The following is a 25,135-nucleotide window of genomic DNA, read 5'->3' on the forward strand; positions in this document are numbered from 1 at the left end:
CATCACATGCGCGGAGATCGTGAAGCGGCGTGTGAAGGGGCTGCACCAGCTCACCCAGCTCCTGTACGGCACCGTGGAGGAGGTGTGGGAGCCACTGGAGCCCACCGCCGGCCTCGACAGCCTCACGGTCAGCAGGAACCTGCCTGTCATCTGGATCCTCCTCTCCAAAGATCCACTGGACTCCAACCAGCCGGGGTACCAGGCGCCGGGCCGCTACGATGCCCTGTGGGCACAGGCGGCCAACAGGGAGGAGGGCGGAGGGCTCAGCGGGCAGAGACCTGGACACAGGAGGAAGCGAGGAGGAGGAGGAGGAGGAGGCGGCGGCGGCGGCGGCAGAGGGAAAGGATCCGGCCGTCAGAGCGGTCGGTAGAGAGAGGCGGCCAAAGGACAGAGTTGATTCAGATTTCTGAAGCAGCTGCTTGGAGCTCGGAAACTTTGTCCTCCTGAAAAGTCGTAGCCGGAGACGCAGCTCTCACCACGGCTGCGACCACGAACGGGGAGTTTGGGTCCGTTTGAATCTAAGGAGAGCCGGGTTGGTGGAAACTGAACACGTCTGAGAAGATGACCTCACACCGGAGCTCCCACAGAGTTAAATCAACTTTTTAAGTTTCAGAGTCCCCGAGTTTAATTTGTGTGTGAGCTGATAAGAAAGCGGGACGCCAGTGTTTCTCAGATGAACTTTGCTGTTTGCAAAATAAAAACATGCTTCAAAAACCAGAAAAAACATCCGTCTGTAATAAAAGTGACTTTTATTTTATTTACAAGAAGAAAAAGTTTCTTTGTGGGTTATAAAAGTGGTAAAATCAGGTTTATCTTTTTTTCTCTTTAATTTCAGTTTCTTGCATCACAACTGAATTTATTTGTACTTGATTTGCTTTTAATTTGTTATTCTCATTAGTGACAATCTGAATAATGTCATAAGTGATGAAGAGGAGGCAGAGCTGGAGCCACATTTCATAATGATGCTGGTTTGCTAAACATTAGAGATGCAGCTTTTCTGCATGCAGCTCACCTTTACCTGACGCCTCAGCAGGACGGCCACCCTCCCTAACTGCTTCGATCCTTTGCTCGTACCGAGGCTGCTGACCTCTGGGTAGCTTTAGCCACGTGGCCTTTGTTAGCTTCTTTAAAAATCAAGTGTCTGCTTAGGTTTGTTGTGTTTGAGCTCTCTTTGTTCTCAGCGTGGAGCTTCCACATTAGCGCCACGTCAGCGTGTAGCTGTGTGCGTGTCACACGAGGCGTTCAGACACGTGAGGCTGACCAGCTGGAGACGAGCCCATCACTGCGTCTTTAACAACGGTTTCCTGCCACCTCACACATACACACAGTTTGTGTGGCTCACGCTGAAGTGCTGAACCCCAAAAATGTCAGCGCGCATCAAACTGGCTCTCACAGAGAGATGTTTTTATTGGACTTCATTACTTGGATTTCCAGAGAAAACTGAGTTCAGTGTTTCGGATGTTTGAGCCCACAGTCAGCCCAGGCTGCACACACATTTTGAACAGACACAGTTCAGTTATTGAAACCTTACAAAACAGATGATTTTAGGATTTCCAGTAAGTGATGCATCTGCAGGAAGTAAGAAAAAAACCAGTATGTGTTGTGGTGTCTCCCTCGAGGAGCTGCAGCCCTCTGGTTTCCTCACTTTCACACACTACCATAGAATAAGAAATGTATGCAAAGTGTGCTCGGGTTTCGAGAGTGGGTGTGATTTGCTGAAAGGTCAAAGGTGGGATTCCCCAAATCACAGTGCTGGAAACGTGCTGAGAAGAAGAGCTGCAGCGTTCAGGCAGCAGACTGTCAGGTTAACGGGAGCTCACTGCCTGCTGGGTGGCGGGCAGGTGCACACCTGAGCCTCTGTTAGTCATACACGACGCTGTAAAGCAGGGGTGGGGAACTCCAGGCCTCGAGGGCCGGTCTCCTGCAGGTGTTCGATGTGTCAGCTGGTTTGAACGGCTAAATGACCTCAACATGTCTTAAAGTTCTCCAGAGGCCTGATAACGAACTAACCATGTGATCCAGGTGTGTTGACCCAGGGTGAGATCTAAACCCTGCAGGGCAGCCGCCCCGGCAACTGTTGGTGTGATTTGGTGTTGTATAAATAAAAGCATTGAAACTGAATTGAGGACAAAAGCCTGGAGTTCATCTCAGGAGGTGGGCCGGCTGTCGTCTCCTTTACAGATTTACAAAATCCAAATCTTTAATCCAAAGCAGGGACCGAACAGGTGGAGGCGGTCGGCATAGTGAAGAAACCGGGTCACATGATCACACGTAAGGAGTACCAACATGCAGCTGCCTCGAAACCTGATGAGGGGAAGTGTGTATGCTGAGCAGGTAACTGAAGAAAAGTGAAACTAAAGAGGGCGGGGACAGGAAGTGACACTGACCCAGGACCACAAAACCAAACAGGAAGTGGATTCAAAGAGAAACTGAGCTGGATGAACTCTGCTGTTCTCCATGCAGCCCTTTGAATCTGCCTCCCTGAGTTCATCTGAGTTCAGCATGCAGGCTTGAAGCTGTGTGTGTGTGTGTGTGTGTGTGTGTGTGTGTGTGTGTGTGTGTGAGCAGTCTGCTGGTGATCCCGGTGGCATCTTGTGTTGCTCTTGATCCTTTTATCTCTTCGGTCGGCCTCCTCGGGCTGTCAGCTGCTTACAGCACAAGAGGATTACTCAGAGTTTTCCTGCAGGCGTCTGCAGGCGGAGTGGGGAATGGGTCGGTTTGGACAGGTACAGGAGGGGTTGGGGTTGCTCCTGGTCTTCTGGCTGATGGCGGGGCCGGCTCAGGGTCGGCACCCTCTGCCCGTGCTGTGGCTGATGCCGGTCGGCTCCAGGTTGGGCGGGGAGAACCTGACGGCGGGCGTGGCTCCGGCTGTAAGACTGGCTCTGCAGGACCTGAAGAAACAACCACCACCGCTGGGGAACTACGAGATCCAGCTCCAGCTGCTGGACTCACAGGTGGGTCTCAGACCTGGGATGATTAGCTGCTCCTATGGGGGTAAAACGCAGCAACTTTTCAGTCAGGAAGATGCTCCAGCTCCTGCATTCTGCTCCTTTTTTTTACTCTAATGCAACTATAATTTACAAAAGCAGTCATGTTTCGTTCAGAAAGACCTGAAACCTACCAGGAAAGTGTTACTCTGCTCAGAGCACATAGACTTCTATAAGAGGAGTCGCCCCCTGCTGGTCATAGAAAGAATGTTAAAGTTAAAACAAGTTCAGCGTTAGCTTCATTTAGAAGCTGTGCCCATGTTTATTTACAGTTTATAGTTCATGGTGCATTCAGGGGCCCCTGGGAAACAGGAATATCTGCAAAGGCTTTTAAATGTAGTAAATTTTCTATTTGATTTTTTTCCCTGTGTTGGAACAAATGCATCTGTTATTATTCTCTTACTTTCACTGCAGAATTTCACACAGCAAAGCAAAATATAAATTAATAAAATAAATAAATTCTTTAACTTTTCACCAAAAATAGATCAGTAGCAGCTGATTTTACTTTCAGCCTCATTGTATCTCACAAACTATCAAACATGCACATTTTTTAAATGTGGACTCTAAATCGACCACGTGCAGCACTGCTGAGGAGGATAAATGTTGATACAGAAACTCCACTTGCCCCATGACAGGCTCAGCTCAGTGCTGAGTGAGGGACTGACTTCATGAAACATTTCTAACCTGCTGGCAGTCGTTTCAGTCTGACTGGAGATAAACCGAGCTGAAGCCTCTGGGAGATTTTGCACTTTGCGGCAGAGGTCCCGACACCTGACTGAGAGGCTTTATGTTGGTAATGGACAAACAAAAGATCTGAATGTAAAAGGAAACGTTATCCAAAAAGTTTCTTGACGCGTCATCCAGGTGAGGACATCCCAAAAGTAAATTCTGTTCATCTGGAAGTTTTCAGTGATGTTATTGAAGCCATTCCCCAACTGTCTGTGAGTGGTGCTCATGACTTTTGATCAGTGGTCATGAAAATATGCAGATTAATGATAAAGTAACTGACCTCACAGCCACGACGCTGACGCGGACACTCAGTAAAACCTGCAGTCAGCTGAGACTGAAGAGCTCCCGCTGAAGACGTCCACATGAACAGAATCAACCTTTTCGGACTTCTAAAAATATTTTGGGTCATATTCAGGTCCATTTTTTGAAGCCTACACCTGACACAGGTGGTGCTGCAAAGCTGAATAGATGGATGATGTTTCCGTTTAACCTCTGAGCCTGCTCCATGTTCTCATAGCTGAAACATGCATGAACTCAGCCCCACGTCACATCTATTCTTACCTGTCTTCCAGTGCGACCCCGCTAAAGCGCTCAAAGCCCTGTTTGACGCCGTGTGGGCGGGGCCCCAGTACCTGCTGCTGTTTGGAGGGGTGTGTCCACCTGTGACAGCGCTCATCGCCGCGCTCTTCCGGCGCCGGCCTGGTGCAGGTGCTGACCTCAGCCTCACGCTGGTGACGTAATGCAGCCGTGTGTATGACAGGTAACTTCTACTTTCCCAGGTGTCTTTTGCGGCCTCGGCTCCCGGCTTGTCCAACAGGAAGTTGTACAGAAACCTGTTCAGCATGGTGCCGTCAGACCGAGTGCTCAACCAGGCTGCCGTGAAGCTGCTGCAGCGCTACAAGTGGACCAGAGTCGGCGTGGTCACGCAGGAAGGACCCAGACTCTCCGAGGTGAACGCTTCAGCCTTAAACCTGCACTCTTTCTACTGCCCAGCAGGGGGCGTGTTTACTGGTCTATGAGAACATGAAACTACTGCTGACCTGATCTCTGAAGTCACTGAACGTCTTTCTGATGACTTTCTGGTCTCAGTGAGTTTAAGGTCTGACTGAATGAAACATGAAGTCAGAGGCTGTGGTTCCTCTGGGAGTCAGGAGGGCCGGATTTAAGGCAGCGTTTCATTCTGGTTACCAATCCTTTACCATGAGAGCGCGCTGTGTCCTCCGCCCTCTCACCTCCACCTCGAAAACTTAGGATCTCAATGATGAAAACAGCTGAACCTTCAAAAACAGGCTGTTGCTAACCAGGGCTGATGTCACAATAACTATGTCCATCTTTTATATACAGTCTATAGTGGTGACTGAAATAATGAAGAGTTTCAGGAAACTCTGATATTGTGGAATTAACCACCATCATCAGTGCCTCTTATATTTATTTCATTTCTCTGAATCAGAGCTGCAGTTTGTAGAATTTTATTTAAAAATCCAAAACTCTAAAAACAGGAGCCAAGAGAGCACGATGAGCTCTGCCACTGCCAGGAGAGTAACAGGGGGTGAATAATAAAACACTTTTAGTCATGTTTTAAAGAAAGAAATTCTTTGTTTTCAGATTCACGTGTGAGAACTTTGCCTCTTCTGCCTTTTATGTTGTTCTATTTCTTATTTTCACTGTTGGTCAAACTAACCAGCCGATTTAAGTTGAAGGAATCTGAACTCTGTCTCTGATGAAACCTTTAAGGCTTAAAATGTACTTGCAGTTTTTCACTTATGAAGTACTCACAGTACAACTACTATAAAGGAGAGGGACAGGTCTGTGAATGTTAGTGGAAAAAAGCCACGATGCGTCGAGCCTTCCTCATGATGAAGCAGCTGTGAGACATCACGTCTGACTACTTTTATTTGTGCAGATGAAGAAGGATCTGATCAGACAGCTGCTGAAAGCCGGCGTTCACGTCGCCGTCACAGAAAGCCTCTCTGAGACGTCTGCGGCCGCCTGAAGAAACTGAAGGTACGGGCGTCCGTTTACTTTTTGCTCACTTCAGTCTCTTAGTGCAGTCAAAGCAGCTGAAGCTCATCCCAAACTCAAGGATTATTGCTCGCTCTTATTTTGAAGGATGAGGACGTTCGCATCATCATCGCACAGCTGGAAGATGAGGCTGTGTCTGAGGTGTTCTGCTGTGTAAGTACACTACAGAGCCAAAAGTATGTGGACACACTTCAAGGGCCTTTTAATCTTCCAGGTTTTCTGTAATAACATTTCTGGGTTTTCCAGATTTTTACGTAGAAGCCTGTGATGGACACGATCCTGACTTGGTGGATAATAAGAGGTTCAAACAGTCGAGCCTGTTTTCTTGTTTCCTCTGTGATGTTCAGGCGTACAGACTGAACCTGTTTGGAGCTCGGTACCAGTGGATCATCGCTGGCGGAGGAGCAGCTGGGTGGAGGCTGGGGTGGAAGTTTTCTGGCTGTACGGCCAACAGCCTCCTGGTGGCGGCAGACGGGTCCGTCCGGCTGCAGGTCCGAGAGCTCGGCAACGCCAACACGCCGGGAGTCTCTGGACGGGTCAGAAACAGTTTGCACTGAAACAAACATGCAACAGTCAGGCTTGTAGAGCTGCAGGCAGCTGCTTTAGGCCACTGCTCTCCCTCAGACTGGATATGAAAGATGGCCCCACTGATGCTTTGTTGGCTTTTGCAGCGAGAAAGGATTACAGTGCGACACCAGGGAGGAGCTTTTTAGCAAACTGAACCCACAGACTGTGAGGGTTTCAAATGAAGCCAAAAACATGGGAGTCAAATTTATGGTTACTGACTCACTCAAAGTCGGCCTCAAGTGGTCATTAGTGGAACTGCAGGTTACGGCTTCAGGTTCCTCACAGCCCCCCGAATCTCTGCAGGACAGATGGAGAGTTAGCCTGAAATAGTAGTAATAATAATGATGATGATAATAACGATAATAATAATGATGATATAATAACTTTTATTTAGATATAGCACTCTTCGCAGGAGAAGAACCAAATTTAGCTTTAATCAAAGGACAACTTTTCCTCAGAATAAAGCAGAATGGTCCTTTAATGGTGGCCTTGTCCTGCAGACTCCTCAGGACTACCAGGACTCCTACCTCAGGCAGCTGATACAGGAGAGGTCAGAGGTCAGCTCGCTGTACTCCTTCGCCTATGATGCCGTTTGGGTCGTTGCCAGAGCTCTGAGCCAGGTGACGGAGGCGGCGAAACAGAGAGAGAAATACAGGAACGTGACGGTCAGCGAGGAGGAGGTGGCGAGGATGTTGCTGGAGGCCGTGAGAAGCACGCGGTTCGAAGGAGTCACAGTGAGCAGTCACACAGTAATGAGCGTCACTGAGAGGAAGTGGTCATCAGGCCTTTCAAAACAGAGCGTAGAGGTCCAGCTGGAAGGCCAACTCTCCTTTTTCCCGGCGTGCGCCTCACCATGAACATGTTTGTGCTTTCAGGGTCCAGTTTTCTTTTGGAACGGGGAGAGAATGACGTCGATCGAGCTGGTCCAGTTTCAAGGTGCCAAAGATCCCTAAATTAATTTGTTATAAACAATGATACCATGCTATATCATCTTTGTGCTATATCACCGTCAGTCTGGCTCATAAAGAAAGATTTCATGCTACGTCACAGAATCTATGATGTGTGTGTGTGTGCTCAGTCAGCAGTGGTGTCCTGGTGGGGGAGTTCAATACCAGCACCCAACAACTCCGCTTGATACACCACCTGCTCAGGTTCAAAGGTCAGAAACTAAACTTTACATTTTATTTTGAAAGGGATCAAAACTGGAAGTGACACTGAAGAGATGAAGAGTTAAAATGAGCTGTAAACCATTTGTTTTTGCTGTAAAGCTGCAGTGAATTACACCGTTAAAGCTGCTCGGTGACGATGAACCAAAGATAAACACTGATCAGATGTGCTGATGCTGCAGGTCCAGGACCAGCTAAAGACCAGCCTGCTGTCCTTCTGCAGCACCGTCACATCAGCCTCCTCCTGTACATCGTCATATCATCAGCTGCTGGTGTGACCATCATCATCGCTCTGATCCTCCTCTTCTTCGTCATCATCAACCACAAACACCGGTATGGCGTCTGTAATTTCATCGACACGTTACAGCAAACACCGTCTGTGAGAAACTGAGTGCCCTCTGCCTGCAGGCGGCTCGGCTCAGGCGGTGCATCCCAGGACGAGCTGCTCCTGCTGGGCGTCCTGCTCTCCTCCTCCTCGGTGCTGTTTTCCGGCCTGGATGAAGCCTCGCTGTCGGACTGGATGTTTGGGGTTCTCTGTTCTGTGAGTTCCGCCTGACCTGAGTCTTACACGGCAACCACAAACTGATAACATACAGCTCTTTTTAACGGAGGGTGATGCAAAAAGGATTAAACTATGTTGTGATGTGTGAAAGGTCCTCCCTGAAATATTTAATAATCATAATATATTATGAAAATTCCTCCTTAATATCTATCTATCCATTCTCTTCTGCCTGGAGCCTATCCCAGCAGGGACACCCTGAACAGGTCGCCAGTCTCTCACAGTGCTAACACACACAGACACACAACCATTCACTTCACATTCACACCTTAAACTGTGGGAGGATGGTACCCGGACAGGACTGACTCATTCCTGCCTCTGCTGGATGTTGGAGGAACTGCAGTTTATAATGCTTGAGGTTGGCCCTTCTCACAAACTGTATGATAAAATGATATTCTGGGTCCCGGCCCTGCAGGTCCGTCTGTGGACTCTTGCCGTGGGGCACACTGTGGGCTTTGCTGCGCTCTTCACTAAAACATGGAGAGTCTACTCGGTGTTCAGCATCAACCAGAAGGTAAGTCAGCTGCTACAGTCTGCTTGTAGTTTCTGAACTCCTGTGAACCTCAGACTGCACCTGGAAACACCAGGTTACAACATCCTAAAAGTCTTGTTTATGATTCATTTTTCCTGCTCTGTTTCTGTCTGTCGGTGTTTCTCTGTACATCCCACAGCAGAGCCGAGCGCCGCCAGCAGGCTGCGTCATATTCTGGTTATTCCTGGTGGACACGCTTGTTTTAACCTCCTGGCAAATCCTGGACCCCCTCAGATGGGTGATGCTTCAGCATGACACAGAGGTCTTTAAATGCAAATATTTATTGTAATAACGGGAAAGGGGCTGATGGGAAATGCAGTCTTCGCAAAAAATTAGAAATAAAAATATATTTACTGTTTTACTGCTTTGAGAAATTCTAAAATAAATCCAAACCGCCATTATCCATCCATCCATCCATCCGTCCATCCATCCGTCCGTCCGTCCGTCCGTCCCTCCATCCATCCGTCCGTCCATCCATCCATCCCTCCATCCATCCATCCATCCATCCATCCATCCCTCCATCCATCCATCCGTCCATCCATCCATCCATCCATCCATCATCATCTCTCCATCCATCTATCTGCCCATCATCCATCCATCCATCCATCCGTCTCATCCATCCATCTATCTCTCCATCCATCTCTTCCATCCATCTATCATCGGTCCATCTATCCATCTATCTGCTCATCTGCTCATCTATCTGATCTCGGATCCGATCAGATCTGATCTGATCCATCCATCTATCTCTCCATCCATCAGATCCGTCATCTATCTATCCATCGTCGTCATCTATCTCTCCATCTGATCCATCTATCCATCCATCTATCTATCTGATCCGTCCATCTATCTATCCTCCATCCATCCATCCATCTATCTATCCGTCCATCCATCCATCATCTCATCTCTCATCTTCCATCCGTCATCTGTCCATCTGCTCATCCATCCGATCCGCCCGTCCGTCCGTCCGCTCATCCATCCATCCCTCCATCCGTCCGTCCCTCCATCCATCCGTCCATCCATCCCTCCATCCGTCCGTCCATCCATCCGTCCGTCCGTCCATCCATTCACATCTGTCCATCAGTCCATTCATCGACTGACCATCCATCTGTCCATCTATCCGATCGACCATCCGTCTGTCTGTTCATCCCTCCATCTGTCCATCCGTCCATCATTCCGTCAGTCCATCCATCCATATCCAGCCTTGCTGCTGCAGAGTGGACCCTGACGCCTGCTGTAGATATAAACTGAATATCATTTGTTTGTGAGGACTGACGCAAACCAACTGTTCTGTGCTTTCAGGGTGACGCTGCTGATGAGGATGTTATTATCCGGCCGTACTCTGAACACTGCAGCAGTGTTAACATGGAGCTGTGGCTCACTGTGGTCTATGGATACAAAGGACCTCTCCTGGTCAGACTGTACAAGTCCTTATCAAATATCTGATATTACACTGCAGTTTAGGCCAAGTTGCAATCTTTAAGAACTATTATTATTTTTATCTTTTAAAAAGCATCACAATGTCTAGCTCAGCCTGTCCTAACAGGTCAGCTGATCCCAGCCGACATCAGCAGCTGAATGAGCTGAAACCCCACCGTGCATCTTTTTGGCACACCCTGTACGGACCAATCTGCTGCTCTGTTGTTACCGCCTCTGGCCTTAGCACCAAATATAAATTACTGCAGACGTAAGAAGTCCTAACTTGAGCCATCCTACCTCTATTTATTTTCTTCTTTATCTTTGCAGAGCCTCTTTAGCATCATAATAAAGAAGATTTATAATAAAAAAAAAAACAAATTGTTTTTTTTTAAAATATAAGAATATAAGTTGCCTAACACCAGCATTTCTACTCCTGGACATTAAAACACATGCACACAGTACAGTTCACTGAAAAATGAGCAAGAAGAAAACAGTTTGTAGTCTCATTAGCACCCCCATGTGGCCATACTGTTCATCCCATGCCATAAAATTAGACTTTTAGTCCTAGGCAAGCATACATAATCAATTTTGAGACATCTGTGATAAATTAGATTTATTGGTAATCAGTTAGAAAATCAATCAGTGATTGTGTTCTCACAGATTTATCAGTTTGAGGTTGTTTTTTAATAAGAAACACAAAGTTTCCGAACAAAAATAACAAAGAGTCGTCAAATAGCCATCCAAGACTGAGAGCTGCAGGATCAGAGCACCAGCAGTGGGAGATCAGCTCATCAGGAGGGTTACTGGAGGAATTTCTGCGCTTTGATAAAACCTGATGTTTTCTCTTCAGCTTCTCGGATGTTTCCTGGCCCTGAACATCTGGACCGCGGAGGTCAGCGAGCTGGCGGGCAGCGGCAAACACCTGGCGCTGAGCACGTTTGCCCTGACGGCGTTCAGCGTGTCGGGAGTGTCTGGATCGCTGCTGACGTCCCACGATCCTCCCGTTCAGTTCTGTGTGAGCAGCATCCTCATCCTCTGCTGCAACGTCTTCCTCCTGAGTGGGTGGTTCGCACCGAAGGTCAGTGTCACGCTTCGTGTTTTCATTCTTTCATTTAGACTTTGAGTCAAACGCAAACCCGCTGAGGGTTATGTCAGCGACAACTAAAAGACTCACGATCGAGAGATCTGCTGTCCGCAGTTTAGGTCACACCGACAGATGCTGCACATCTGGCAGGACCGATGCTGCGTGTTGGACTCTTGCTTGTTTTGGCAATGAGCTAATGTTACCCAACAGGAGGCCATAACAGGCTGGAGGGCAGTCAGCTGTTAGGTTGCTGCTTCTTCTCAAACACAGACAGATGCAGACATCACTGTTTTCGTGGCTGCTCCTTCATCACACATGAACGATGATGAGGTACCTGTTGTTTACTTGCAGATTGTGTTTGTGTGCTGGAGCGGCGGCGGCAGCCTGCAGCAGGCGTCCGGGCTGCAGGGTGATGCTGCACAGGAAGATGAAGACCAGCTGAGCAGGTTAAATCAGCAGCTCAAGAGTGAAAGTGCACAGGTGAAGCCTTACACCAACCTTTGTGAACAGTCAGCCGCAGCGAGAGAATAGAAGCACAACACAGAAGGAACATTTAGTATAACCGACACCTGTTTTTCCTTCCTTCAAATCAAATTTTATGAAGTTTGAAGATTTAGCAACCTTTTTTCTCCACTTTCACTTATTTGTTGGACAAAGACAGTTTTTGTCGTTTTGCCTCTGTACACAACCAAAACTATAAAAACCTTCTACCACACATCGATTTTAAATCTAATAATGAAGATGTGAGTAAAGTGCAGACTTCCACTTTGAATTCAATGGGTTTCAAATATTGCATTAACTGTTTATGATTTACAGCCATGTTTACACATTCACTGACGCTGAGAGTCAAAGTTTATTGGACAATGGACTGATGAGCAGTTTCAGTTTGATCCTGGTAGTTCAGGGTAAATGAAGCAGATAAACTGAAGTTTATTCAAAGTGTTGAATTAGTATTTTATAGCTTTCACACACAAACATCACAAAATGTAACCAAGCCAAGTCTGAAAACAGAGATCTGTAGAAGAAAATGTCTCTCATTCCTACACAGTTCATGCAAAGTTGTTTTTTAATTCCTTAAATTAAAACTGAACATCTGGACTTTGATCTGTTATTTAAAACTCACTGTGGTGGTGTAGAGAGGTGGAGCTATAGCAAATTATAGGCTTAAGTGTGTTTAACTACTTACATGGAACTTCACTGAGACTTAAGCTGTCTGCGCTTTATTAAATATTTGTTGGATTTTCATGTCTTATTCCCAGATGTGGTTTTTTATGTGTGGGGGTTTTTTTGCAGCTGGATGTGGAAATAGAAATCTTCAGAATGGAGCTTTCTGAGACATCAGCGATGTTTCAGCATCTGATGAGAGACCAACACGGTAATCATCACTCACTCTGAGAGTAAAAACATATGTACTCTTCAGTGTGATTCATGATAAGTAGATAAAAACATTTTTCCTGTGAAGCAGCTGAAATTGGATCAGTGACTCATGAAGCTCAGATCTGTACGGAAAACAGAAACAGCGAGAGCGAAGCCTCAACCCTGAAAGACATCAACTCACCCGAACAGTGAGTCCAACACACACAACATCTGAGAGAAACCTGTCAAACATTTTCTAGCTCACATGTGTCTTTAAAGTGAAACATGTATCAATAATTGACATTTTCTGGAAGCCCCACAGGATCTTAGCTCGGTCATTCTCCACCACCCTAGGGGGCGTCTCCCATTTTGACCTTGGGACTTCCAGGCCATACTCGGCACAGATGGTAAATGGCCTGTATTTGTATAGCGCTTTACTTAGTCCCTAAGGACCCCAAAGCGCTTTACACATCCAGTCATCCACCCATTCACACACTGGTGATGGCAGCTACATTGTAGCCACAGCCACCCTGGGGCGCACTGACAGAGGCGAGGCTGCCGGACACTGGCACCGCCCTCTGACCACCACCAGTAGGCAACGGGTGAAGTGTCTTGCCCAAGGACACAACGACCGAGACTGTCGGAGCCGGGGCTCGAACCGGCAACCTTCCGATTACAAGACGAACTGCCAACTCCTGAGCCGCGATCCTCATAGTATACAGATGTTCCTGTATACTATGCCGTGCCCCCGTCCTGTCTTTCAGTCCAGCTTTGTCCAGCCAGTGGTACATACTGTGCAGGGGCCTGTCCTTGCGTGATGGTTCCTCCTCTTCCTCCTCTTTCTTGGATTTCTGCTGCCGGAGGTATTCACTGAGCATGTGGTCGGTTAGGGCCATCTTCCTGATTTACTTGTGGATGTTCGTTGTCTCATCCTGGACTCTGACACTGACACTTACTGCCTCTGTGTCCTTGTTTTCACTTAGTGTACAGTCTCAGGGTGCTGTTTTGGGGGTGAAACCCTCCATGCATGGTGAGGAGCTTCCTTGTCTTTATGTCAGTGGCTTCTATCTCCTCCTTTGACCAGCTTATTATCCCAGCAGGGTACCTGATCACGGGCAGGGCGTAGGTGTTGATAGCCTGTATCTTGCTCTTACTGTTCAGCTGACTCCTCAGCAATGTTCCCTCTAAGCTGCGCACGTGCGCAATTGTGCACTGCTGGCACGGTCTCTGCGCACAGAAAATCTGCGTTGCGCACAAAAAAAATCTAACCTGAATTGAAATTAAAATTAAAACTTTAACAATTCTGTTTTGCAGTGTTAGTCAGTGAGTGACTGGCTGCTCCTGTGTGGGATTAGAACGATGCCACCTTATCCTATAGTCCAGCCAATGATGCGATTCACATTCGTATATACGCAGCCAATCAGCGTCGTTAACAGGCTATGACAGCGTCCTTATGTGCTGACACCGGAGTTTTAGCTAGCAAAGCGGCGTGGCTGATGTGGAGTGAAGCCACATTAATGACAACGTGTCCAACCATTGGAGATGTGAGCAGGACAGACGGAACAACTGACGGGAAAAGTGTGGACTTTATACCAGATTTTAAATTGTGTTGATCGGCCACGTAAAACCAGAGTTATGATAAAAATATCTGCAATGTTTGGTTTTCTTCCTGAATACTGTCGTTGTTTATATTTACTGCGGGAAGAAACGGTAAAAACGGCGTTTTATAAAAAAAAAAAAGGCTCGAAAGCCTGTGAGCAAAAACAAACCCCCACCCCCCTCTCTCTTCCCTATTGGTCGAAAAAAGTACCGTGTCGACCAATCAAAAAATGATATGGCAACGTGGCATCTAGTTGTTAAGAAACGGGGGGAAGTTTTAGGAGTGACGGCGGTGTTCTGAGATGGAGAGATTTGAGACGTTTAGCGCAAATCGTGTGTAGTTAGTGTGTAGTTAGTGTGTAGTTAGTGTGTAGTGTAGTCAGTGGTTTTGTTGTGTGTGTCAGAACAATGAGGCGGCTGCTGAATGTTACAGGTGTTACAGCAGTGATACATCTCCTGCTGTCAGGCCTGCAGGTATCAGGCTGTTGTTCTCCTTTATCTCATAGTGGACAGAAATTATTTTTTGGAGTGGCACAAATAATTTGTGTGGCATCAGATTTGATGCAGAACAGCTGATTGTTCTGTAAATAGTTTGAAATGTTTGTTTAAAAAATGCCTTGGCTGCATTAAAAAAAAACTTTGTTGTTTGCCAAACTGAGTTACTTTTTTGAAGAAGTAACTATATAATTAATTGCCCAGCATTGGTCATTATATACTGTATTTTGCAGACAGAGAGTTACAGACTCTCTCCCAGACCACAGACTCATAATACAAGTCAGAGCTTTATGAAAAAAAAGAAAAGAAAGAAAGTTGTGTTTTCAAAATTGGAGTTCAAGTTATTTTTACTTCCAATAGTGTTAACATACTACACAGGTCATGAACAGGATTTTTTACATTTTCATTGTAAGTGGGCTAAAGCAGTTAATTAAAAGTAGTCTAACATAAATGTAAATGCTGTAATTTGATTATTTTAATAAACCATGTAACTTGGATGGATTCGATGCTGGCGTGACCACAGTGCACACGTCTGATGTCGCTCACAGTGGTCCAAGGGACGCTCAGGGAGTTTGTGTGTTCACTCAGACACATGAAATATTTGAGGGAACATTGGTCCTCAGTACTTGCCTGACCCTCTGCAGGTACTTGGTGGTTTCTTAGTGGCCTCTTCATGGTTTCCTTCTGCCCGTGGGATTCCCAGGTACTTGTAGCTGTCTTCTATGTCTATGGGATTGTACTTGTGGAAGTTTAGACTACCTTCCCTCTCTTTGTTACCATCCGACTATACTTCTCCAGTCTGAATGACATTCCAATGTCATTGCTGTATATCCTGGTGGTGTGGATCAGTGAATCGATGTCTCGTTCACTCTTGGCATACAGCTTGATGTCATCCATGTACAGGAGGTGGCTGACAACTGCTCCATTGCGTAGTCGGTATCCGTAGCCAGTCTTGTCAGTGATCTCACTGAAGGGATTCAGGCCTATGCAGAACAGCAGTGGGGACAGAGCATCTCCTTGGTAGATCCTGCACTTGATGCTGACTTGTGCTATGGGCTTGAAGTTGGCCTCTAATGTGGTCTGTCACCACCCTCTTTGAGTTCCTGATGAAGGCTCTTAGAGTCCTGTTGATCTTGTACAGTTCTAGGCATTCCAGGATCCCGGTGTGGGGCATTGAGTCATAGGCCTTCTTGTAATCAATCCAGGCAGTGCACAGGTTGGTCAGTTTGGTCTTGCAGTCTCGGCTGACTGCTCGGTCTACCAGTAGCTGGTATTTCTCCTCTTTTGTATTCCTGCCTATTTTTTTCGGTGCTCTGCTCATGTACTGAGCCATGTGCCTGTTCATCTTAGCCTCTGTGTTGCCTGGCAGGTTCTTCGACGTGGTACTGAGGTAGATTATTGGCCAGTTGTATGGGACCGGTCCCTTTTGGGGGTCCTTGAGGATCAGGACTGTCCCACCTTCAGTTAGCCATTCCAGGTGTCTCTCATTGATTAGCAGGCGGTTCGTTTGTGCTCCCAGACGCTAATGGAGTGCAGTCAACTTCTTTAGCCAGTAGGTGTCAGTCTTGTCCAACTCATCATATTGCAGACCCTTTTTTGGTTGTCTGCCACTGTGATGGTTACTGGTCCCTGTTCAGGGAGGTTGCTGTGCTCTGCTCTCAGATCCACTAAGGCATTGTTGTTATATTCTGCGTCCTTCTCCCATATGCTCTTCCAGTATTGCCCCATTTCCAGCCTTGGTGGTGCTGTTCTCATATTGTTCTCCTGCCACTGAGAGTACACCTTGGCTGGTTCTGTGGGAGAACCTAGAGAGAGAGATTTCCTGCCTTCGATCTCTCTGGTGTACCTCTTTAGCCAAAGCTGTGAGTCTTTGCTTGGCAGTTTCCAAGGTCTCAGGTATGGACTGCTTGCTGTACTTCTTAGGCACCCCTTTCTTCATCACACCTTTCTGCAGCTCTGATAGCTGACTAACTTGCTTCCGTTCTACCTTGATCCTGGCCTCTAGTTTCCTTCTCCATGCTACTCCTTGTGGCTGTTCATCTTATAGCCAAGCATCTCCGTGAAAATTGCTGCCATTTTACAGCATTATCCTATTTCTGGTCAGCTTTTCTTGCACTCCACGCACCTTCAGTCACACTCACCAATCTCAGGTGAGGGTGATGATATCGCCCACCTGTCCTGGCTCCCCTTGCTGTAGAATTTGTGTTGTACCTTATCAACCTCTAGTTGTGACAGCATTTACTTCTTGCAGATGTTGGTGCACTGAGCTACCAGATGTTTCGCTGTCAGTCTGCATGTTGGGTATCGAAGATTCCAGAGGTCTCATATCCTCTTCATGTTGGGGTTACTTGCGTAGCAGTATCCCAGCAGCGCCCTATCCTCATCTGAATATTAACATATTTCTGTGAATAATGAAATTTTCAAATTTCAGTGCAGTTTTCTTGCATAAATATAAACTTAAGGCAATCAGTTTCCTTAATAAATTTAGTTAACAGAAAATTACACATTAGAGGAACATGAATATTTGAAGTATAAGAAGATTTACTGCTTCTCTTCCTGTCTGTGATTTCGGTCAGCATGCGGCGCCGTCTGTCTGTCCAGCTGCCCATCCTCCATCATTCCTACCTGCCCATGATCGGTGGCGTCAGCTCCAGCAGCTCCAGCCTGTTCAGCAGCCAGGAAGTCTTTGTCGATCAGCACAATAACTCCCTGTACACCTGATGGCAGGAAGCTGCAACTTTGACCTCCTTGGGAAAGATATATGGGACTTAATGCTGTTGCGTACACAAATAAGCCAGAACATTAAAATCACCTGCCAGTATTTTCTGCTCTGCTTTTGAGGTGTGTTGGGGAGGCTGCTGCCATCTGGGAGTGCCACGCCCACTGCAGTGTAAACCCAAACCCTCAAAGTTCTTAAGTAATAGTAGTTTAAATACAAATGCTAAGATTCAAATAAATGGTGTTGATATTGAAAGAGTCAGTGAAAATAAATTTCTGGGGTAATAATAGATGAAAAACTTAACTGAGAGCTCGCGTAGGGTATACTCATTCCAAAGTATCACGAAGCATTGCAATACTAAACAAGGCAAAGCAGGTATTAGACAGAACATCACTTCATATTCTCTACTGTTCACTGGTTTCACCATACTTAAGCTATTGTGCAGAGGTCTGGGGCAACAACTATAAAACCACATTACATTCACTTTTTACTCTCAAAAAAAAAAGCAGTTCGAATCATCCACAATGCAGGTTACAGGAACATACGAACTCACTATTTTTGCAGTCTGAAATATTGAAAATTGACGATCTAGTGAGATTCCAAACACCACAAATTCTATTCAAAGCAAAAAACAAAGAACTGCCAGGTAATATTCAGAGTATGTTTTTTTTTGAAAGAAGGAACTTATAATTTAAGGGTTTTTTGTAACTTCAAAACAGGGAACATACATACTACAAGAAAAAGCACCCTTTTAGTTTTTTACGTATTTTTTGCTCTGGTTTACATTCCAAACTCCTCTAGTTTTATAGTCTACAACAGCAGATCACTTGTAAACATCGGTGACAAGGTTGCACATTTATTCTTGGACACTTTTAAACCCGACCCATCCTTGCCGCCAGAGATACTACACGGCGCCGAGAACAACAAAGGACGGGCCGCTCATCCAAGGCGTAGCACAAAGAAGCGCCGGGGGAAACGTGCTGGTGTTTGGAACAGACTGAGACAGCAGGCGCTTCGCGCACCACTGCCCAGCATTCTACTGGCCAACGTACAATCACTGGAGAACAAGCTCGATGACCTAAGAGCAAGAGTCACCTTCCAACGTGACATGAGGGACTGCAACATTCTGTGCTTCACGGAGACATGGCTGACCCCCAAAGTGCCGGACCAGGCCGTAACTCCGCCGGACTCATCCTTTGTGCTCCGTGCGGACAGAACGGCAGAATCAAACAAAACCAAAGGTGGAGGAGTGTGTTTCATGGTAAACAGAAAGTGGTGTGATGCCAGGAGCATTTCTACTCGTTCCAGCAGCTGCTCGCCACATCTGGAATTCCTGAGCATTAAGTGCCGCCCTTTCTATCTGCCCCGTGAGTTCACCTCGGTCATCGCCACGGTGGTCTACATCCCACCCCAAGCGGACACAGGTATGGCTTTGTCTGAACTACATGATGTGCTGAGTTCGCTTCAAAACAAGGACCCGGGCGCAGCCCTCATTGTAGCAGGAGGCTTTAATAAAGCGAACCTCGGACAAGTCATGCCGAACTTTTACCAGCATGTCTCGTGTCCAACGAGGGGGGATCGAATTTTGGATCACTGCTACACACCATACAAGCAGGGCTACAAAGCTGTCTCACACCCGGCTTTTGGGAAGTCTGACCACAACGCCATCTTCCTCATTCCCCAGTATAAACAAAACATACGGAGGAAAGAAGTAACCACGAGGGAGGTGAAACGGTGGTCTGCCCAATCAGAAGCTACGCTACAGGATGCGCTCAACTACGTAGACTGGGACATGTTCAGAGCATGCGCAGTCGACATCAACGAGTTTACGGAAGTAGCAGTAAGCTTCGTCAACATGCTAGCGGAGGAGATTATCCCCACTGCGAGAGTCACCACATTCCCTAACCAGAAACCGTGGATGGACAGATCGATCCGCGCTGCAGTAAACGCCAGGACCACCACCTACAACGCGGGTCTCGCCACTGGCGATATGAGCGCCTACAGGCGGGTGGGAAAGAACCATGAAAGAGTAGTCAGTTTTTCTTAGATTCCCAACTGAATGAAGGGACCTGAAAGTATCTCCATGGCAGCCATAATAACAGCTCAGCTTAGCTTGTTCTGAAGTTCTTTTCTTGTGTGAAGTGTTTTGTAACATGGGCTTATAAATGTAGCTTTTTTTAATTCGGTGAAATGCAGTCATACTCGGTCTTTCAGCATAAATGTTGAAAGCCTTAGTAAAATGGATGGAAAATATGAATGAACAGCAGTGTAAGCAACATTTCTTAATACAAGCATTTCATGTCATGCTTGGTTATACAGTCTACATAAAACAACATGGTAAGAGGGACAAGTATCTGAGTTATGCTTCAACAAAGCAGCTACATGTAAGAAACAATTGCTGTGACATTATTAAGCAGACAAGAGTGAAGCTGAGCACAGTGGTACTCATGAGTTCCCCACATCTTTCTTTGACGTCATAAGGTCAAGGAAAAGACAAGAAGGCTTTTTTGAGTCTTCAGTCGTACCCAGCTCTGCTTTCATTAGCCAGGCTTGCTGAAAGTCTTTAAATTTATTTGCTGAGCTCTGAACTCTTAAAGGATGAAGTTTAATATAGATCGATCAGATTCTGTTTAGTTGTTTTTCTGCCAAATATTAAAGAAAATTAAAGAAGAAATAAGCAGAACTTTAAACACAAGAATCACATTACAAATATGACACATGCAGATGGATGCAGGAGTGATGGAGGGGTCGAAATGCTTTGCAGCTTAAATAGACTGCCAAGTTGGTTGTTTTGATATATGATTTAATGCTAACACTGATACAGCATATACAATCTTTAATTATTTAGCAGCTGATTATATTTTAACTGAATGAAGAAAAAAGAAGAATCCTTTAAAATCTGTATATATAATGGCAAGAATAGAAAATGAATTTTGGATGTGAAATGTGCTTTTATAAAGCAAAGGCAGTTTTGTCCACTTTGTGCTACTCATAAAGATTTACAACAGAAACACAAGGAGATACTGTATCTTCTGAGGGGATGCAGTTCAGTTTGTCACACAGAGTATGATAATGAGGAGATGTATGGGTTTGTGTGTGTGCTTGTGAAGGTGAATGCCTGTGTGTGTGTAAGGGAGAGAAAGAATGAAGTCATAGTGGGTCTGGTGGATGTGTGCAATAACCTATGCTGTGGATTCCTCAACATTTCCCCCAAATTTTGTTGTAATTCAGTCAAAAGATTATTCTTGCTTATAGTTAGCTTCCATTCCATCACTTTTCCATCCAAAGGTTAAAGGTCAGTGGAATGTCTGGCGTTAATTTTCACCTCCTTTCCTTTTGCATCTGTTTACCACACAGTTGTTTAATAACTGCTCATCGAGTGTGATGTACAAGATGAGGGAGGCTTCGGTAGTGCTCACTTAACAAGTCTGAGTGCTCATTATGTGTTTGCATGTTCTACAAGTTGAGGGCTGCTTTAACAAGCAGCATGGGGTGAGGTGTGGGGGAAGGGAGTGTGCACGGCTGTGTTTGCTGTGTCAGGGAAAGGACTTTAATGGTTGTTGGCTGTCCTGGTGAATGCCTATTAGATGAAGAATTGATTGAAACATCCTGCTACTTAACTATAAAAAGCTCACGGTGTAGTAGCCAAGCTTTCTTTGGGTGTCTTTGTCTGCAGAGCTGACTGCTGCTATACATCAGACCATGCTCGGAAGACAGGTAGATAATATCAGCTGTCGTTCCAGGACAACTGCAAGCTATTTACTATACCGAGCAGGCGGTGCCAGACTGTTGTAGAGACATCATAAGGGAACGATATGGCTCAGAGAATCCTGAAATGTAATCTATGGGTGGATTTTGCAATTGTACAGATGGTGTTAGAAATATAACTTCCAGGAGAGAAGAAAATGTTTCCAAGCATATCAGATATGACAGGTTATTCTATGCATGCAGTGTTTATGTTCCAACTACCGTAAAAATAAATGTTATCCGAGAAAATGCTTAAAAATTACAATAGTGGTTGCTCATATAAAAAAAAAGTGTAAAACAAAGAGGTCAGATACAGACAGATGTGTATAAGTAATGTGTGTCAACTTAAAGATTTGCCTTAACCTCCTAGGACCTGGCATCCACATATGTGGACATCACATTTTGGGATATTTAGATCAAAATACTCAATTTTGCTCTACAAGGGCCTGATATCCACTTATAAGGACATTATATTGCTACTGTTCTATCGGAATTTTAAATGATTATCCTAATATGTGGCTCTCAATTTTCTTAGAAACAAAAATTAGGTAAAAAAAAAAATCTGGTAATTCTTTGTTTTTACATTCATCGGGTCCCAATTTGCCCAAATATCAAAGAGAAATTAAAAATGCATGCTGTGGAAGAGTTCGGGTCTTAGGAGGTTAAGTTGACACATTATTTTCTATTCATTGCTCTGAATGATGTCAGTAAAAAGCAGATATCCCTTATATCTGCTGTTTTTAAGGCAGACAGCTTTGGCTCCTCCCACCTACTGTTCAACTCTTTTGTTTACCAGGGCAGCAAATCAGGAGATAGCTGGTTTAAAGGCAGTGGAAGGGGTAATAAAACAATTTCTTTCAGACATAAGGTCAAGATTTTTTTTTTTTTAATTTTGAGTCATTCTCAGCTATTCCAAGAATAGAAAATATGGGGCTAAAAATGAGCATAATTGGTGTCCTTTAAAACACTGGGACATCTCTTCTTTTATCTCAGTTCTTGCCTCATTCGTGGTCACATAGCTTTACTCATTCGATAAAAATGTAAATTGCGATTATTGGTCAGTGGAAACTTAACTGTTAGGTTTTAAAAATGTACAGACACTCAGGTTTTCAAAGGAAAGCAGCAGCAATCTGGCGAGCATGTGGAGAATAGAGAGGATTCTGAAACACCAGTGACCTTTAAAGTGTTAGTCGGCTATTACATGCTGCGTGATCCGTAAGCATCAGGCTGCCTTATGGAACTCTGGGGTTCTTGGCTGTGAGCATTTTGGGTGCAAATACATAATAATTGGACAAGTAATGTGCAACCACATGCCGGCAGGCAAACAGTCTTGATATTAAAGATGCCATTATTCATTTATCAGCCTCACCCTCCTCTTTTTATCCTTTTTAAGTAAGTAAATAAACAATTTAAAAATATAATTCCACACAATCATGGACCGGGACCTGCACATTTGCATGATTTCACTTCTAGCCTGAGTGCAAACTGAAGTCCAGCTGATTCCAGTGATGTTTCAGTCTCAAAGCTATCAGTTGTCTTGACTGAAAGTATGAAGACGTACAGTAACAATGTAAATATAATATCTTAACTGAGCTTAGACCAGTGTTGTGGTCGTTACTTAAAAGCAGTAAAGTATTACACGTTACTTGTTACCTTTTTAAAAAGTAATGCATTACATTACTCTCCAGAGAAAGCAGTTTGTTACACTACTCGTTACATTACTTTCACTTTACTCCATAAAATGACCTGAAATATGCCGTCACATGATTAGCAGTTAATAATATAAATCTTAGGCTGCAGTCCCACGCACCAGCAGAAATTCCTATCCAATCGAGGACACACATAGAATGTTTTTTTTTAATATTTACACAATTAAATATTACCGTGATCATTACTGTCATTTCTACCATAGAAACATGAACAAATGGAAACAGAGGCTGCGAGACTGACTGCCCATCATTGCCTTTGTTACCTGTTCAAGTTCAGGCTGCTGCTGCTCGGCTGGAGTCGGCATGCACTCAACTTTATCATCACTCTGGGTTCTTGGCTAGAGTGATGATAAAGTTGGCACTGTGCACTTAGCACTGTTGCCTCACAACAAGAAGGTCCTGAGTTGAATTCCACCATCAGGCCGGGGTCTTTCTGTGTGGAGTTTGCAGGTTCTCCCCATGTTTTCATGGGTAGAACCCTGCCTCTCGCCCTAAGACAGCTCGGATAGGCTCCAGCCCCTCCTGCGACCCTGCAAAGAATAAGCGGAAGAGAATGGGTGGATACATTTTGCCCCTGTTATTTTTGATTTTTTTAGACATTTAAGCTATAAAATTGTGCAAAAAAGTGTTCAAATGCTGCATACAAAATAACTAGAATGTAAGAAATGTGTGTGATGCTTAAAACTCAAGGGAGAGGACCCTCAGACTCCCCGGGTAATGTGGCTCTCCCATCTCACAAGCTTTAGACTACTCTGAGGAGTCCCAAGGTATCAGCTAACATTAGCAACACTGATTAGCAAGCCACATCCACAAGTTGTATGGGTGTGTACACAGGTACAGGTAGCAGGCACAGTCTGTGGGGACTGACTCACCTCAAGTGGTTGTTAGAGGAACTGTCAGTGCCTGGCACCTCCATGTTGGGTTCATTTCTAAGCTTGTTCCACACTTAGTGCCTGATAACATCTTTAGGAACTGGAAACCAGATGAACTGATCATCGCTGAACCACACAGACAACAAACTTTCAGTCACTGTTTGATTTCAGCCATAAATAAACATTTAATAAGTTGCGATGCCATTTGAATTGATAAGCATGGAGCAGCTGTTAATCCACACTGTCAGGTTTGCTGCAGTATTAAACCCACACGGTGCTCCTGTTTGAAATGAAATGCTTCACCTCCAGAAAACCATCTGGGGTGAAAAAAATTCAAATGAATGCTGTAAATATATGTACATTTCAACCTGCCTCTTAGATTTGAGCGACTTAACTTGAGTGAGGCTGGTTGATGCTCAGATTACTGCATTTATTTATTTTTTAAACTTATAAGCCTCATTCACCTCTGCTATAAATCACCACTTGAGATATCTGTCATCAATAAAAAGATTTCCTCTCTGATTTTCCTCCCTTCACTGAGAATAAGTTATGTGTCCTGTTTTTATGCATTCCCTTAAAACACTGTTACCATTTTATAATTTCCTGAATCTAATTTCCTGAATCTATCCATCCTTAAGCAACATAGAGTTGCTTCAGGATCTGAATATTAACTATTGTTTGATTGGTTCAACAAAATATCAGACACAGCCATTAGATATATTTTTTTAGGCTTCGTTGCGCATTGATGTCTTCTGCCTTTTCCTGGGTATTTGTTGGTTTCCTGTGCAAGAGATGGGCTTTTCAAAGGCCCAATACATCTGCTTTGGTTTGTTTCAAGCCCATCTGGTGCAAATTTCCAGTGCCAAAGGGGTAGTTGAAGCATAAGTTGAATATTGATTAGCACAGAAGATACAGTGGCTTGCAAAAGTGTTCGCCCCCTTGAACTTTTCCACATTTTGTCACATTACAGCCACAAACATGAATCAATTTTTTGGAATTCCAGGTCAAAGACCAATACAAAGTGGTGTACACGTGAGAAGTGGAACGAAAATCAAACATGATTCCAAACATTTTTACAAATAAATAACTGCAAAGTGGGGTGTGCGTAATTATTCAGCCCCTGAGTCAATACTTTGTAAAATGTCTGTTTAAGCTAAAAAACTTGAAATATATACATCTGTATATTTTAACATAGATAAAATGTTTTTGGAGTCACAATTTAAACACTGTTTGAATAATCAAAGAGATATTTATAAAGGACAGGCTTACTGTGAGCTGTATTGTCTCTTTTGCATGAGACACACCAGAAAAGCTCTGTGCGGATAGTGAGGGGTCTGAAAAATGCTTTTGCCATTATGTAATCTGTAATTTCCACAAAGTATGCTGATCAGTGTAATTTTCAATGATTGAACTGTAGTAGAGACGAGCAAACATATTGGTAGATCTGAGAAGAGAGAACTTTTGTTATGAAAATGATTTTAATCTTATACACATGATTGCATTTGAGCTTATTAAAGAGCTGTGGCTCCTGGTCAAGTGAAGGTCAGAAACTCTTGGCGGACGTTAATGATCAGTG

The 25,135-nt window shown here is 44.8% G+C and overlaps 2 protein-coding genes across 6 annotated transcripts in view; both read left to right on the forward strand.

Moving 5' to 3' along the window:
- rpp25l (ribonuclease P/MRP 25 subunit-like) overlaps positions 1-807 on the forward strand; it is a 2,871-nt gene extending 2,064 nt beyond the window's left edge. For all 5 annotated transcript variants that reach the window (XM_039618989.1, XM_031752895.2, XM_031752897.2 and 2 more), the window contains exon 2: positions 1-807. This exon is cut by the window's left edge and continues 281 nt beyond it. In XM_039618989.1, coding sequence (XP_039474923.1) covers positions 1-370 — 370 coding nt within the window. In that variant the 3' untranslated portion in view covers positions 371-807.
- Positions 808-4,240: 3,433 nt separating this feature from the next.
- On the forward strand, positions 4,241-17,464 carry LOC120442751 (gamma-aminobutyric acid type B receptor subunit 2-like). Its single transcript, XM_039619906.1, has 11 exons — positions 4,241-4,452; positions 4,534-4,666; positions 5,826-5,891; positions 6,086-6,274; positions 6,806-7,039; positions 7,181-7,241; positions 7,384-7,464; positions 7,654-7,804; positions 7,880-8,012; positions 8,446-8,544; positions 17,089-17,464. The coding sequence occupies exons 1-11, from the start codon at positions 4,241-4,243 to the stop codon at positions 17,215-17,217; spliced, it is 1,488 nt and encodes a 495-aa protein (XP_039475840.1). The 3' UTR covers positions 17,218-17,464.
- Positions 17,465-25,135: the final 7,671 nt, after the last annotated feature.

This window comes from Oreochromis aureus, linkage group 11 (genome assembly GCF_013358895.1).
Source record: "Oreochromis aureus strain Israel breed Guangdong linkage group 11, ZZ_aureus, whole genome shotgun sequence".
Lineage (NCBI taxonomy): Eukaryota > Metazoa > Chordata > Actinopteri > Cichliformes > Cichlidae > Oreochromis > Oreochromis aureus.

Excerpts from the sequence above, each read along its gene's own strand:
- LOC120442751 (XM_039619906.1), top strand. The coding sequence starts at position 4,241 with ATGCATGAACTCAGCCCCACGTCACATCTATTCTTACCTGTCTTCCAG. Across the intron at positions 4,667-5,825 it reads AAGGACCCAGACTCTCCGAG|GATGAGGACGTTCGCATCAT; the intron begins GTGAACGCTTCA and ends CTTATTTTGAAG. Across the intron at positions 7,465-7,653 it reads CCACCTGCTCAGGTTCAAAG|GTCCAGGACCAGCTAAAGAC; the intron begins GTCAGAAACTAA and ends CTGATGCTGCAG.